The 15,847-nt window shown below is 46.7% G+C and overlaps 1 protein-coding gene across 3 annotated transcripts in view; it reads right to left on the bottom strand.

Annotated features, from left to right (window-relative positions):
* Nucleotides 1–15,847, bottom strand: part of RPS6KA5 (ribosomal protein S6 kinase A5) — a 153,854-nt gene that overhangs the window by 114,889 nt on the left and 23,118 nt on the right. For all 3 annotated transcript variants that reach the window (XM_033951033.1, XM_033951035.1, XM_033951034.1), the window contains exons 3-5: nucleotides 14,455–14,673; nucleotides 9,609–9,724; nucleotides 2,516–2,623 (exon numbers count right to left, since the gene is read on the bottom strand). In XM_033951033.1, coding sequence (XP_033806924.1) covers nucleotides 2,516–2,623; nucleotides 9,609–9,724; nucleotides 14,455–14,673 — 443 coding nt within the window. The remainder of the gene's footprint in view (nucleotides 1–2,515; nucleotides 2,624–9,608; nucleotides 9,725–14,454; nucleotides 14,674–15,847) is intronic.

Raw genomic sequence — 15,847 nt, 5'->3', positions numbered from 1 at the left:
GGCCAACCGATTCACCAACCATTTGCATGCAAATGGAGGCGATCGGAGGCACACCCCCAACTGACTACATGGATCGGATTGAGCCCTGACAGTAGTGACAGGAGAAGCAGCCTCCTGTCACTGCTGTCAGGGCTCTGCTGGCTTTTTGAATTTTTTTTTTTAAATCGGGCAGATAATTTGCTCCCAACCTTTGGTGCTGAGCGTGGGCCGTGCTGGGAGGTGGGTGAGGGCGAAGGCTGTGCCGGGCGAGGGCCGGGCAGGTCGGGATGGGGAGGGGGCGAGTGTCATGCTGCAGCATTGACAATGTGTTTTTTGTTTGTTTTTTTAAAGGAGTTGGCATCCCTCCTGCTTTTTTTTCTTTGGGGGGGGGGGCGCGTTTGGGGGGGCACATTTTTTTGACAGGCCTGCCTGTCTTTTATTTATTTATTTTTTATGGAGCAGATATTTTGCGTGTGTAACACACGCAAAATATCTGTGCCATGAAAAAAAAATGAATAAAAAAGACAGGCAGGCCTGTGAAAAAAACCTGCAGACCTGTCCGTAACTCAGTTACCGATAGGTCTCTGCAGCAGTCAGGTTTGCCAATAATAAAACCCGATTCAAAATAGCCAAGCAATTGTTAGTGAATCAATCGTTTGGCTATTTTGCATGGGGTTTTACTAATTTGCATGGGAGGATCGGGATCGGATCGCTGCAAGCGTTAGTGAATGGGGTTGGAGGAAAATCTGGTCGTAAAAGGCTCACAAACCGATAGATTTGCTTTGTGAATCTAGCCCTTTAAGTCACACCAGTGGTATAGCGAGGGTAGGAGGCGCCTGGGGCGATGTCACACCCCTCCCCACCCACGTGCCCTCCTGACCCTCCCCCTCCCCACTCCTTCCCTATCCCCCTACTGCTATGGGGGAGGGGAGATGTCTGTGTCTGTGTATCCAAGTACCTCTAAGCATCTGTGCTTTTATACATGAAGGAATTGCAAATCCTTTCCAAAGAGTCTCCCTCTTTCCCAAGATTTATCCTATATATAGTCTTTTTTTGTTCCAAAGATGTCTTATTTCCAAGTATGGAAGAGATTTACTTCCAACTAATAGAACCCCCGACCGCTCTTCAGCCCTAGAGAGTAAAGAGGAAGCTAAGCTGGCCATCGTCACATGCTGCGTAGTACGTGGTGCAAGGATGCTCTTTGGGTGCCCATCAAGCGTAAACCTGGCATGAATGAGGGTATAGGAGCCTAAGGACTCCATTCCTGCCAGTTTTGAGGCAAAACAAGATAATTACTTTAAAAAACAATTGGGCGTTTGGTGCTAAAAACGGCTCCAATTAATTCCAGCAATTTTGCAGGTGGGGAAACCTATGGGAAGGGGACAGAAACCTGAAAAAAATGGTTTTACAGACCCCCCAACCCCAACTTTCCTCATAGACTGTAACAGCCTTACTCACTGTGTCCTGTGCTGCAGTCTGTCTCAGCTTCTAACTGGATAGAGAAGAAGAAATCACTTCCTCAAATGGACCGAATCTTCAGGCTGCCAGTCATACAGGTGCCTGACTAAGCCTCAAACTCCCATGGACCCATGGGCACAAAAGGGGGGAGACAAAATGCAGCTGGCACCCTGCGAAGCCTTGCTGAGCCCCCAATGGATCCCTGACAACTTGTGCTCAAGCTCCTGCAACGCAATAGGTGAGCAGTGCTACAAAGGGAATGGACGTTGAGCTCCAGAAAAATTTCTGCAGGCTGGCCAACAGGTACCATAGAGGGATTGGCTTGCCAGCTGCAGACCTCAATCTGCTTCTTCTCCATGCAAGCAGAGCTGAAGCCTCAATGAGGGGAGCTCTGAGCACTAAAAGCCATCAAAATTTAATGGAAAAAAAAACAAAGAGTGAAAAAAATAAAGAAATACAGAGCAGATCAGAAAGACTCCTTTCAGCTCACATTCAAAAGGAAAAACTGATGGGGGCAGCAAAGTCCTCTAATAAAGGTGGAGGGATTCAAAAACTGGAGTGGATTCCTTCTGAATGGCTTGCAAGCACAGAGATATTATCCATCTGTCCAGAGTGACACACCTATTGCACTAGAAGAAGGAATTAGTGCCTCCCAAGGTTGTTCAAACTATCCACAGCTGGGAACCTCACTTGCCCCAGGTCCACACAGTGAACAATAGACAAAGATGGATGTTAGGCAAGCAGTGTCATTGATAGCACAGCACACAGTCCAAAAAACTGCAAGGCAGGGAATTTTGCAGGACCCATGACGGTATGGCTCAGAGTATAAAGTAGGCCTCAGACCTACCAAGATGACCCCGGAAACACTCCTATAAACCTTTGTGAAGTAAAATCTATCTGGATATGTGGTAAACCTGCACTACAGAGCTTGGCTTCTTTATATTTTTTAAACAAGCAACATTTTTAAAGGTTTTTACAGTTTCTCCCATGTTATGAACTACAGCAGTAACTTTTATTAGTTTTTACAACTTTCTTTAACAAGCATGCTTTGTCCAAGATTTCAAATGTGAATACTTACTTCATCAGTAAGAAATTCCTTACTGAGGCCAAAGTCTGTCAGCACCACATGACCAGACGAATCTAGCAGAATGTTTTCAAGTTTTGTATCTCGATATATAATTCCCAGCTGCAGAAAATAAATATGTATACACTTACTGCTTTATAGATAAAATAAATAAATTTTTTAAAAAAACCTTACTTTGCCAAGGGAAAAAAATCAGACTAAAGTAAAAGATACCATAAGACATGTATCCTTATATCAACACTTCATTTTTTTATATGCTCTGTTATACTGATGCTGACTGACACTTTAAAAAGGATCCCAATTGGAAGGATAGCCCAGTATTTCACAACACTGTCCCGGAGGAACATCTAGCTAGTCAGGTTTTCAGGACGGCCAAGGTAAATATGTATAAAATTGGGTCTCCAATTTATGCAGCTCCCTTGCATTCATGATGGTAATCCTGAAAACCCGATTGGCTAGGTGTACCTTCAGGACAGGGTTGTGAAATTCTGAAACAGCCAAGCAAAAGAATACCACCACAGATGGCTTGGGGTCAGTTCTTGACAGATTCAGATTCTTCAAAATCCCTGCGGGGAAAATGGGGATGGAAGTGTTGAAGTTATCTCAATTGTGGTACTTACTTGGTCAGATGCAGCATTCACAGCCCTTGGGAAAGAGGCCACTGCACATCAGCGACACATGCCAGCTAACTTGAAGGCATTGCTGTAATGGATTTTAGATGGAGGCCACAGGTTATGGGGTTAATAATAATAAAAAAAACAAATGTCTAAAAAGTGTCCTAAATGACTACTTGGACGATCAAAAAGCCTGATCGTCCAAGTACCCATAACCAAAGCTGTTTTTTAGACGTATCTAAAAACAGCTTAGGCCTTTCCCCTGCCACTAAACGCACAGAGAGAAAAGAGGTGTGTTTAGAGGAGGGGAAAGGGCGGGCAGTGGGCGGGAGGTGGGCCGGCCTACACCTAGGCGTACAACAGGTATAACCAAAACATTTACAGGTTGCCTAGTCGACACTTAGACCTTTTTGACTTAGACAAAGTCAAACCAGGTCTAAGTGCCGAAAAAGGGGCCTCTGAGCTGATGGCCGCTGGCGCCATCAGTTCAGCGGCCCGGCAACCTACCCACCGCAAGCATCGCGGCAGGAAAGATGCCTCATCTCCCCTACCACGATGCCATCACTCCTCTACCCGAACTGCTGCGACCCGCGGCAGGAGAGATGCCCTATCTCTCCTGCTGCGGGTCACGGCAGCTCGGGTAGAGGAGTGATGGCATCGCGGTAGGGGACATGAGGCATCTCTCCTACCGCGATGCATCACCCCCTCCTGTGGGCGGGGCCTTAGGCACAGAGGCACCCGTCCGTCTGGCCAACGTACAGGTATGGGGAAGGGGTGGGGGTGGGGGGTTCATGGAGTTTGCCGAGGGGGTTCCGGGTCGGTGGGGGGGCGGTCATTGGGGGGAAGGGGGTTGTGTCGAGGGCAGGAGGGCCTGTATTGTAGTGGGGGGTGGAGGGTAGGGGGTTACCGGGGCCAGGGGGGCTTGGTCTCCCTCCTGGCCCAATCCAGTAGGGGGGTCGTCGGGGCCAGGAGAGCTTGGGCTCTCTCCTGGCCCATTGAATCGGAGGGGGGGTTGCCGGGGCCAGGAGAGCTTGGGCTCTCTCCTGGCCCGTTGAATCGGAGGGGGGGTCGCCGGGGCCAGGAGGGCTTGGGCTCCCTCCTGGCCAGATCGAGTCGGGGAGGGCAGGATCGCCGGGCCAAGAGGGCTTGGGCTACCTTTTGCCCCGATATCGTCGTGGGTGCCACGGGGCAAGAGGGCTTGGGCTCCCTCTTGCCCCAATGTTATCGGGGGGGGGGGGGGTCGCGTTGAACAGGGCAAGAGGGCTTGAGCTCCCTCTTGCCCCGATGTTGTCGGGGGGGGGGGGGGGTTGCGGTTCGACATGGCAGGAGGGCTTGGGCACCCTCCTGCCTGGATCATTGGGGGGGGGGGGTTTGTAACCAGTGTTGTTTTTGACAGACACCGGTTACAGAATCCAGCTTTTAGGCGAAGGACTGGCTCCTCCTTCGCCTAAAACCCTTCTGTTGGACGTTTGGGGCTTAGGCGTTTTTTTGGTTCATTATGGCCAAAAAGAGCAGACGTCGTGGGGGTGTACTTTTAGATGTAGTGGTGATCTGGGTGTTTAGTAGAGGCAGGCCATAATCAAAACAAGGACGTTTGTTTTGGACACTTTCCCTGCTTCTGCTTTGAACGTTTAAGGACTTAGGCCAAAAGGGGACTTAGACGTTTTTTTTTTATTATGCCCCTCTATGCTTCTCCGCTGAAGATCATTATTGGAATAAGTAGATTGGGGCAAAAAAGCTCATGAAGTTACCGGATGCTAGGGTCCACCTGGGGGGGTTAGGGCCCAAGAAAAGGATCTGGGTATCATTGTAGACAATATGATGAAACCTTCCGCCCAATGTGTGGTGGCAGCAGCCGAAAAAACAAACAGGATGCTAAGAATTATTTAAGAAGGGATGCCACCTCATCTGGAGTACTGCGTTCAATGCTGGTCTCCTTATCTCAAGAAAGATATAGTGGCACTAGAAAAGGTTCAAAGAAGAACAACCAAGATGGTAAAGGGGTTGGAACTCCTCTCATATGAGGAAAGACTTAAATGGTTAGGGCTCTTCAGCATGGAAAAGAGACGGCTGAGGGGAGATATGATTGAAGTCTACAGAATCCTGAGTGGAGTAGAACGGGTACAAGTGGATCGATTTTTCACTCTGTCAAAAATTACAAAGACTAGGGGGAGACTCGATGAAGTTACAGGGAAATACTTTTAAAACCAATAGGAGGAAATATTTTTTTCACGCAGAGAATAGTTAAGCTCTGGAATGCATTGCCAGAAGTTATAGTAAGAGCTGGTTTTAAGAAAGGTTTGGACAAGTTCTTGGAGGAAAAGTCCATAGTCTGTTATTGAGAAAGACATGGGGAAAGCCACTGCTTGCCCTGGATCGGTAGCATGGAATATTGCTACTCCTTGGGTTTTGGCCAGGTACTAGTGACCTGGATTGGCCACCATGAGAACGGGCTACTGGGCTTGATGGACTATTGGTCTGACCCAGTAAGGTTATTCTTATGTAGTTTTAACTTCAAATGTTGCTGGAATTTGATTATATTTTACAGGAATTCTGCTTTTATCCCTCCATGCTGGGTACTGAAGTCAAGGCCTCCCATCCCTCCTTTCATACAAAAAAAGTTTTAAAGGACAAAGTTTGACTAAATTATGTTAAAGTAAAAGGTATCCTTCTATAGAACTGCTCGATTCATGAATGGATCTGCTACATTAATCTTTTGTTTCAGTTCACATAAGGAATTGTTGAGAATTTGAACTGAATGATATGGCTCACTAACAATGCATCTAAGGGCAAATTCTATAAGAAGTGGCCAAAAGTCAGGCACCGATGTAGGCAGTGTTCAGCCACGAAACTGGTCAAAGGTATGGAGAATTTGAGCTACGAGGAAAACTGGGTCTGTTCGCCCTCGAGAAGAGAAGAACTGCGAGGGGATTTGATAGAGACTTTAAAAATATTAAAAGGATTTGATAAAATAGACTGGGAAGCAGCATTGTTAACATTTTCGGAAGTCACACGGACACGGGGCCACAGCCTGAAGCTGAGCGGCAGCAGGGTTCAGGACAAACGTCAGGAAGTTCTGTTTGTCACAGCGAGGGGTGGGCGCTTGGAATGCTCTCCCGGAGGAGGTGGTGGCGGAGACTACTGTTCCGGGTTTCAAGCGCAAGTTGGATGCGCACCTTCTTGAAAACCATATTGAGGGATACGGGAAATCCGGGTCTCCCAAAAGGTGTACTTAAATGGGCCGCACCGCGTGCGCGGATCGCCGGACAAGATGGACTTCGGTCTGATCCGGTGAAGGCGTTTCTTATGTTCTTATGATTCAAATAGAATTGGGTGCTGTTTAGTGAATCGCGCTGAGCGGCACCCATTGTGGAGGCGCCCATTAAATAGGCCAGCACTAGGCACAAATAAAAGTTAGACGCCCGTGTGAGCGCTTAACCACGCTTAAGAGCAGTGATTCTGCGAGAAGGGGCCTAACACATAGCCACGCCCACGCCTAGCATGCATAGCGCTTATTTTTTTGAAGGCTGCCTAAATTTTTAGAGGCGCCTTGTGATAAGAGTTGTGCTTTCTTGAGAGGCACCTATGTTTCAATCAATGCTGATTAAAAAGCTTAATTGAGCTTGTTCTTCAATGCAGATAGGCGCTTCTGATATAGGTACCTAACTTTTGGCGCTGGTTACAGAATTTGGGCCGTAATCTTTAAGTCTGTGAATTTCTCTGTACTTTTAACAGAAGATCATCCCGAGGAAAACAAATGAATGCAAATATGTTCATGCCAAATGAAAACGAGAATCATAATAATAACTTTATTTTTGTATACCGCAATACCACAAACAGTTCAGAGCGGTTCACAATGCAAGAGACTGTACATACACAGCGAAGATACAATGCAAGGGAATGTACTATGTAGTTGAGAGCAGTTTACAATGCAGGGGACTGTACATATTCAGCATAGGTGTTTATACAGCGAAAATACAATGCAGATTTACAATGCAAGAGCCTGTACATATACAGCGGAGATATTTATACAGTGAAAATACAGTGCGAGAGACTTATAGAGCAAGATACGATGCAAGAGACTGTATAATGCGGTTAAGTGGATTACTATGCAAAGATAGTTACATATATAGCGAGGATACAGAGTGGTGAATGACAAGAGAATGCAACCAGTATCAGTTACGGGAGGGTGCCGAGAGGGGAGGGGTAGGCTTCTGTAGATGCCTATATTTTTTTAATTGCTTTTTAATTGGTTTTAAACTATGCAGTCAATTACCATGCCATTTGTCACTAATTAAATTAGGCATTGGTAGGACGTCTACCGCTGACTAACTTACATCACTTCCTATCAACCACAGAATAACTTATAAATAGGCGCTCATCACATTCAAAGTTTTACAATTCAACGCGCCGCTATTCCTAGACCGAGTCGTTATTCCATATTCTCCTTTCCGCTCTTTACAATCCGAGGATAAAAATTTACTTACTATTCCATCCTTACGAATCATAAATACTAGACGTACCACACTCTTCTCTGTTACCGCTCCCCAAACACGGAACCTACTACCAGCTCAGGTAAGAGAAGAAAAGAACTTTGAAAAATTTAAATCAAAACTAAAAAGTTTCTTGTATAGAGGAGCTTATAATTAATTACCGTATTTTCACGTAGATAACGCGTACCCGTGTAAAACGCGCACACGGGTATAGCGCGCGGGAAACCCAAATATATGTAAAAAAAAATTGTATACCGCGCACACCCGTATACTGCGCATGCTGCCCGACTCTCCCGTCGCCGCCCGACTCTCATTTCGCCCGCCCCGACTCTCCTCTGGCCACCCCGACTTTCCTTTCGCCCGCCCCGACTCTCCTCTCCCCCTTGAAGTCCTGTCCCCACCCTGAAAGCCTGATGCCCCCCCCCCAATGTCCGATTCAGCCCCCGCAGGACCGCTCGCACCCCCACCCCAAAGGACCGCTCGCACGCACCCCCACCCCGAAGGACCGCTCGAACGCACTCCTACCCGCACCCGCACCCCCGCCCTGAAGGACCGCTCGCACCCCCACAGCCTCCCGACCCCCCCATCATGTAGAAGCTCCTACCGGTATCCTGCTGCTTCCTTTTGGCGGTCCTGGCCCTTCTGTAAGCCCTACGCCTGCGCTGCTTCCTCTTCCGGCGGTTCGCCCTTTCTCTAACATCAAGCCCTCTTGCCCCGCCGACTCCCCGACACGATCGGGGCAAGAGGGAGCTCAAGCCCTCTTGCCCCAGCCAACCGCGGCACCCCCGACACCATCGGGGCAAGAGGGAGCTCAAGCCCTCTTACCCCCCTGACTCCCTGACACGATCGGGGCAAAAGGGAGCCCAAGCCCTCTTGCCCCGCCGACTCCCCAACTCCCCGACAATATCGGGCCAGGAGGGAGCCCAAGCCCTCCTGGCTCTGGCGACCCCCCCCCCCCCCCCCCCCGCTAGTTGTTCAGGCCAGGAGAGAGCCCAAGTCCTCCTGGCCCTGGCGCCCCCCCCCCCCCCGCTAGTTGTTCAGGCCAGGAGGGAGCCCAAACCCTCCTGGCCACGGCAACCCCCTACCCCCACCCCGCACTACATTACGGGCAGGAGGGATCCCAGGCCCTCCTGCCCTCGACGCAAACCCCCCTCCCCCCAACGACAGCCCCCCCCAAGAACCTCCGACCGCACCCCCAGCCGACCCGCGACCCCCCTGGCCGACCCCCCACGACACCCCCACCCCCCTTCCCCATACCTTTGTGTAGTTGGCCGGACAGACGGGAGCCAAACCCGCCTGTCCGGCAGGCAGCCAGCGACGGAATGAGGCCGGATTGGCCCATCCGTCCCAAAGCTCCGCCTACTGGTGGGGCCTAAGGCGCCTGGGCCAATCAGAATAGGCCCAGGAGCCTTAGGTCCCTCCTGGGGGCAGGGCCTTGGGCACATGGTCGGGGTTGGGCGTTATATGCGTGAAAATACGGTAGTTAGCCTCTTAAATCGAGTTACTATTCCCAATTGAAGTAGGCAAGTACTGATCTAATATAACATAACTCCTATTGTTTTATCCTTATTTGTTCTTTTTCCTATTTCAAATTGTAGTTCTTCCCTAATTTCCCTACGAAGTATACATCTGTCTATCCCTACATTGTATGTCTCTCTCATTTAAAAATTATTTATTGTTCATCGCTTTGCAATCTTTGAAAAAAGCGATTTTTTAAAATACTAAATAAACTTGAAACTTATTTTTAGAATCAGGCCCTTAGTATTTTTATCTAAATTAAGGCCCTCTTTTACCAAACCACAGTAGAGGTTTCTACCGCAGCCTGGGGCACTAAATGCGCCTATGCTCATAAGAATTCTATGAGTATCAGAGCATTTAGCGCTCCGGGCTGCAGTAGAAACCTCTACTGTGGCTTAGTAAAATGGGGGATAAGTTTTTCAGAAAACAGGTGATGAGAGCAGTGATGGGAAAACACTTTACCTTGTGTAGATGTTCAAGTGCCAGAACAATTTCACCAATATATATCTGGACTTCATTTTCTGTAAATCGTTCTCTCTGCGACAGGTGAGTAAAAAGTTCTCCTCCATTAATATAGTCTACAAAACAAAAAATTGCATATTATCTGCATATAAATGAAACTTTATATAAAAACTGTTTAACAATCTGCATAATGGTAATAGAAAAATATTAAACAGCATTGCAGAGAGACAAAAACCCTGGGGTACTCCAGTCTGACACACTATTTCTGATGAGAACTCTGAATGTTTTTGAAACACAAAACTTTCTATATGCCTGAAATGAAGCAAACCAATACAAATTAAGCTGCTAATCCCTATAGAATTTAAACAATGAGATTAGCATGATTAATCATATCAAAGACTGCACTTACAGCATATCCAGGCTTACTTAAAAGTACACTTCCCCCTCCCCATTCGCGGTTTCCATACTCGCGGTTTCACATATTCGCAATTTTTTTTTGGAGGGGGAACCCATATTTTACCATGTTCCCGCCTCTCTCCAGCCTTCCTCCCAGTTTCCACCCTGGCATCCTGGCCTTACCTGGTGGTCTAGCAGGCTTTTGGGGCAGGAGCGATCTTCCTACGCTCCTGCCCCGTGTAGATCGTCAATAGGAAATAGCTGCTGTGAGCTCCCGTCATAGTCTCAAAAGATCGCTCCTGCCCCGAAAGCCTGCTTGACCATCAGGTAAGGCCAGGATGCCAGGGGGGAAAGCGGGAGGGAGGCTGGGTTGGGTCAGAGCCGAACGAGAAGATATTCACGGTTTTTCTTAATTCGCGGTCCGGCTCTGCCCCTATCCCCCGCGAATACCGAGGGAGAAGTGTAACATTTACCTTTACTGAAGCCCTCCCTCACAGTATCAAGTAAAGAAACCTACAGTTAAGCACACTTTCAACTTCTCAATTGTTGTACATCCCACGCCTTTGGATAGGCCATGCCTCTGTACATACAGGTACATGGTCTATCATACTGAAACATAAGTCATACAGTGCAAACTTTAAGCTTTCAGCAATCAAATATGCAAAACTCTACCCACAAAAATGCACTTGTCGAGGTAAACCTCCAAAATGGCCGAACATTGATGTCAACCTCAAGGAATGGGTATAGTAACAGTACAGTAGACTATGTTAATCAGAATTCTCAAGCAACTAGAAAAAAAATCTAAGAAATGTTGTAATACTTTAAGTAAAAATGAAAATAAAATCAATTTCTGGCAGAAATTTAAATGTAAACTTGACACGCCACATCTGAGTATGCCCACTCTTTGCCTACCACATGTCTGGTAGTTTGTCTGGAACAGTTTATAATATGGCATAGTATGGGGTATAGTATTAGTTAGGCCAGTTTTTAATAGTAACTCTCAAGCAACCAGAAACTACATTTATCCGGCATCTATCAATCCCCATGGGTGCTGGTTAACTGAGAGTCTACTATAAATGATGACAGTTAAAGACCTAAATGGTCCATCCAGTCTGCCCTGTAATCAAATGCTTTACAATTTCATGATTACATTAAAATGTCTTTTGGATATTTCTGGACCATAGACCTTAGAAATCTAACCGGTACTGTCCTTTGGTTTCAACTAATGGAGTTGCCGTTGAAGCTCATTCCAACCTCATTTGCTGGATTCGGTCTGTGAAACTTTGCTCATTTATATTCTAATTAGCTATCCTCTGTGTTCATCCCACGCTTTTTTGAATTCCATCACAGATTTCCTCTCCACCACCTCCCTTGGGAGGGCATTCCAGGCATCCATCACCCACTCTGTGAAAATGAATTTCCTAATATTACACAAAGAGAAAGTTTCAGTGCTGTCTCCACCAGAAATATTAAACAAAGCCAGAGAGTTAGCTGCACAGATGAACGTTACCGATTTCAATGAAGGGGAAAACTGGATCCATAATTTCATAAGAAGAAATGGGCTACTTTCAGAGCAGACATGTCAAACTCTGGCCCACGATGTGTTAAAAATTGGCCTGCCAGACATTTTAAATTTTATAGTAAATCTGGCCCGCCGGCACAAACTGCTGCCGCTGCTGCTGCTCTTCACTCGCGTCTGCCTTCACCTGGTCTCCTCTTCAAAGCAGCCTGCTGAGGATCACCGGCCGGCTGTAGCAAACCTCGCAGGCTACTGTCAACCTCGGTAGCACGTTCCCTCCGACGCGATCCCGTACGTCAGAGGCGTCAGAGGTGGACAGCAGCCTGCGAGGTTTGCTACAGCCGGCCAGCGATCCTCAGCAGGCTGCTTTGAAGAGGAGGCCAGGTGAAGGCAGACATGAGTAAAGAGCAGCAGCGGTTCATGCCGGCGGGTCAGAGGAGACCAGGAAGCCAGGATGGAGGGAAGGTAGGAACAGCGGGCCAAATCTGAAGGTGAGACCGGGAAGAAGAAGGGAGGAAAACATACAGGCCTTCGGGACAGGGGCAGGCACTGGTGTAGAAGTACCCTGCGGGACAGCATAAGCGGTCCAGATGTGCATATGCCGGACTGAGTGGAGGGTGGGGTGGGGAAGAAATAAAACAGAGGAGAGGGAGAGAGGGAAGGAACAGAAAGAGAGAGAAGTTGGACACAAGGGATGGTGTGGAGGGGGTAGAGATACTGGATAGGAGGGTAGTTGGGAAAAGAAATGGAGAGATGGTGGACCCTGGGGTGGTGGGGAAGGAGGGAGAGATGCTGGATGAAAGGGTAGTTGAGAAAAAGATAGATGGTGGATCTGGGGATGGTGAGGTCTATGCTGCAGCTGCGGATATGGACACGAAAAAAAGAAAGATGCCAGACCTCCGGGGGAGGGAAGGGAAATGGAAGGGGAGGACAGAGATGGAAGATGGATAGTTAGCAAGGAAAACGACAAATGAGCAGGCAACCCTGGCAAGCAAGTTATCAAAAGACAACCAGAGTCTGGGACCAACATAAGGTAGAAAAAATAATTTTATTTTCTGTTTTGTGATTTCAATATTTATTTTGTTTATACCATAGAGCTGGTATGGGGTTGGAGACGCTGTAACCCTATACTTCTACTAAGATTAAGCCTTAGTCACTTAGGGGTCCTTTTATTAAGGTGCGCATTTAGCGCACACTAAAATCGGTTAGCGTACCTTAATTAAAGGACCCCTAATTATCTTAATTAAAAATTTGGCCCGTGGCTTAGCCTTTTTTTCAGATTTCGGCCCCTTATGTGATTGAGTTTGACACCGCAGCACAGAAATTCCTTCACTTGTTAGGGTTCAAACATCAAACTTCCAGAAAAGCAACATTGGCTCAATATACAAAAATTTTTTTTTCAACAAATGTCAATCGGTCCATCATATTTTACTCATCCTTTATTCGCAGTATAGATTGCTTGCCCCAACGATTACATTCCCGACGGGACCCGTTTCACCCAAACAGGCTTTCTCAAGGGTTCCAGGGAGCACTGGTTTCTGGCATCCTCTCAAATACGGGGCAGGAGCAGCCCGTTTGGGCGAAACGGGTCCCGTCGGGAATGTAATCGTTGGGGCAAGCAATCTATACTGTGAATAAAGGATGAGTAAAATATGATGGACTGATTGCCATTTGTTGAAAAAAAATTTTTTGTATATTGAGCCAATGTTGCTTTTCTGGAAGTTTGATGTTTGAACCCTAACAAGTGAAGGAATTTCTGTGCTGCGGAGTTTTCCAATTTACCTCACTTTCTATCTTCAATATATATTGAGTTTGACACCCCTGCTTTAGAGCAAGAACGACTGTAGGATAAATGCCTCATTCATCAACAATGGGAAAAGGAAAGCACAAAGGCAAGCACTCTTTCACGCCTCAGGGAAACAATGCTGCGCCACTTATGCAGAAGTGTGTTCCTGGGCTATAACTTCCTGGGAAACAAGAGAATCCTCCAAGATCATCAAAGGATTTGAAAAGGCACTCTTGAGATAAATGCTCACTCAATGACAACTCTTCAAAGATTAAGATGAAGATTCTGTTTTCTCCCATGAGGAAACAGCAGCTTTTTCAACTAAGCATTTTGCAGATTCTTACCATACTTGGGAGGGCTGGAGTGTAGAGTCCGGCCTGGTCCTGTTTGGTCCGTCCAAAGGGCCCTTTGGAGGGGCCCACCTGTTTGGCAACTCTTTAAAGGGACTGAAGAGGAGGGCAGGAGAGCTCCGCAGCTGGAGGGGCCGGGCTTCCCACCAAAGATGAAGATCCAGTGACGTGAAAGGGGACGATGTGGCCTCCCTTCCCTTGCTGGTACTAATGAAATAGGGTCTAAGGCAGGGGTGTCCAATGTCAGTCCTCGAGGGCCGCAGTCCAGTCGGATTTTCAGGATTTCCCCAATGAATATACATGAGGTCTATTTGCATGCACTGCTTTCATTGTATGCTAATAGATCTCATGCATATTCATTGGGAAAATCCTGAAAACCCAACTGGATTGCGGCCCTCGAGGACCAACATTGGACACCCCTGGTCTAAGGTGTATGTTGTAGAATATAAGAAACCTTTGTGATGGAATGGAAAGGAAAATTCCTACCTTCCTTTGTATTAAAATGTACTAGAGAGGAAAAGACTTTCTATCATGCCATGTGGAATTTTGTGTTTAAAACGGAATTTCTACCCTGAAACTGAGGTCAATGAGTTGCCTCTTGAAACAGATAGTTTGCTTCTCTGCTGATCATATACAGTATTTTTACAATGCTATACCTACACAAGTAACTTTGCTGGCAACTGACTGATATCATCATTAACAAAAGGCATTCTCCAGTTATTCCTATAAGGAATATCTACAAACATAAACAGAGAAAAATTACAGGAAACATTTATAAGAAGTTTGAAGACTCACCTAAAATAAGATGGAGTTTTGTGTCTGTCTGGAAAGCGTAATGCAAAGTAACCAAAAAAGGCGACTGTCTGATGTGTTCCAGTACTTGTCGTTCTGTCCTTGTATGCTCTGCAGTCTTGGCTTTTTGAACTATGGTAGCTTTCTTCAGTACTTTCATTGCATAAAGCTTTCCAGAATCATGGCCACTAATTTTCCTCACCAGAAACACTTTCCCGTAGGCTGTACACACAAAGCAAAAAAGAAATATGCATATTTATGATGCACAAGATAGAAAATGCATTCAGATATGGCACACTGATAGAGTGATGTATTATGAAAATAAACACCTAGATTGGAACTGCAGTATGAGGCCATTGTTTTAATCAAAAGCTAAAGCTAGGTATAATCAGCTGAAATGAATGCCCCCGGTCTATGATTTTGGGGTTGTGGTTCAGGCCTTAGTGCTTGGTAGCCTGGACTACTGCAATATGTTTTATTTGGGGATAAAAAAAGAGTAGATGTGAATCACTTGTTTTAAATCTTTCAAAAAATACTAGGACTGTGTGCTGAAGCTACACTCGGTATTGTCTACTTTTCAAGAAACCACTGAACCAAGTCATAATGGAACCAGCTAGGCCAAAGTAGGACAGTTGTCCAGTAGGAAGTCATGGTCTACTACAGTGGTTCCCAAACCTGTCCTGGGGAACCCCCAGCAAGTCAGGTTTTCAAGATATCCCTAATGAATATGCATGAGAGAGATTTGCATACCTGTCACTTCCATTATATGCAAATCTCTCTCATGCATATTCATTAGGGATATCTTGAAAACCTGACTGGCCGGAGGTCCCCCAGGACAGGTTTGGGAACCACTGGTCTACTGTGTCAAATGCTGCAGAGATGTCAAATTGAAGCAGCTTCTTTTGATCACCCCTACACAATACATCCCTAATCATCGCCCTTCTCTATACCTTTTCTGCACACAGTATTCGAAATGCAGTGATACAAGGGCATTATAACATTTTCATTTTTGTTTTCTATTCCTTTCCTGATAATTCCTAACATTATACAGTACAGTCTCAGTTAACCAGGACTCCCATACAACCAACAACAACAAAAAAAAATTGCCGGTGTGAAAAAACAAATATCTCCCGTAGCACCAGCAGCAGAGTCCTAAGCAACAAATCCTCCCTCCCTCAAGCCCCCAAGCAGTTACAAATCCCCCTCCCTTCTGCCCGCCCTGAATCACTAGCAAGGCCCTGGCCCCAAAGTGGCCAAAGAAGACGGTGGTCCTGAGCTGCGAGCTCCCTTGCTCCTTCACTCTCTCTTTTCCTTACCCAAAGTGCAGTGGTCAGCATGAGGTACAGGCTGCTCGCAGCCAACCGAAGCAGGGCTTTTGCTCTGATGTGTCACTTCA

Source organism: Geotrypetes seraphini, chromosome 7 (assembly GCF_902459505.1).
Source record: "Geotrypetes seraphini chromosome 7, aGeoSer1.1, whole genome shotgun sequence".
NCBI classification, from domain to species: Eukaryota; Metazoa; Chordata; class Amphibia; order Gymnophiona; family Dermophiidae; genus Geotrypetes; species Geotrypetes seraphini.
The sequence above is the reverse complement of the archived record's forward strand: the minus strand, read 5'-3'. Positions and strand labels throughout refer to the sequence as shown.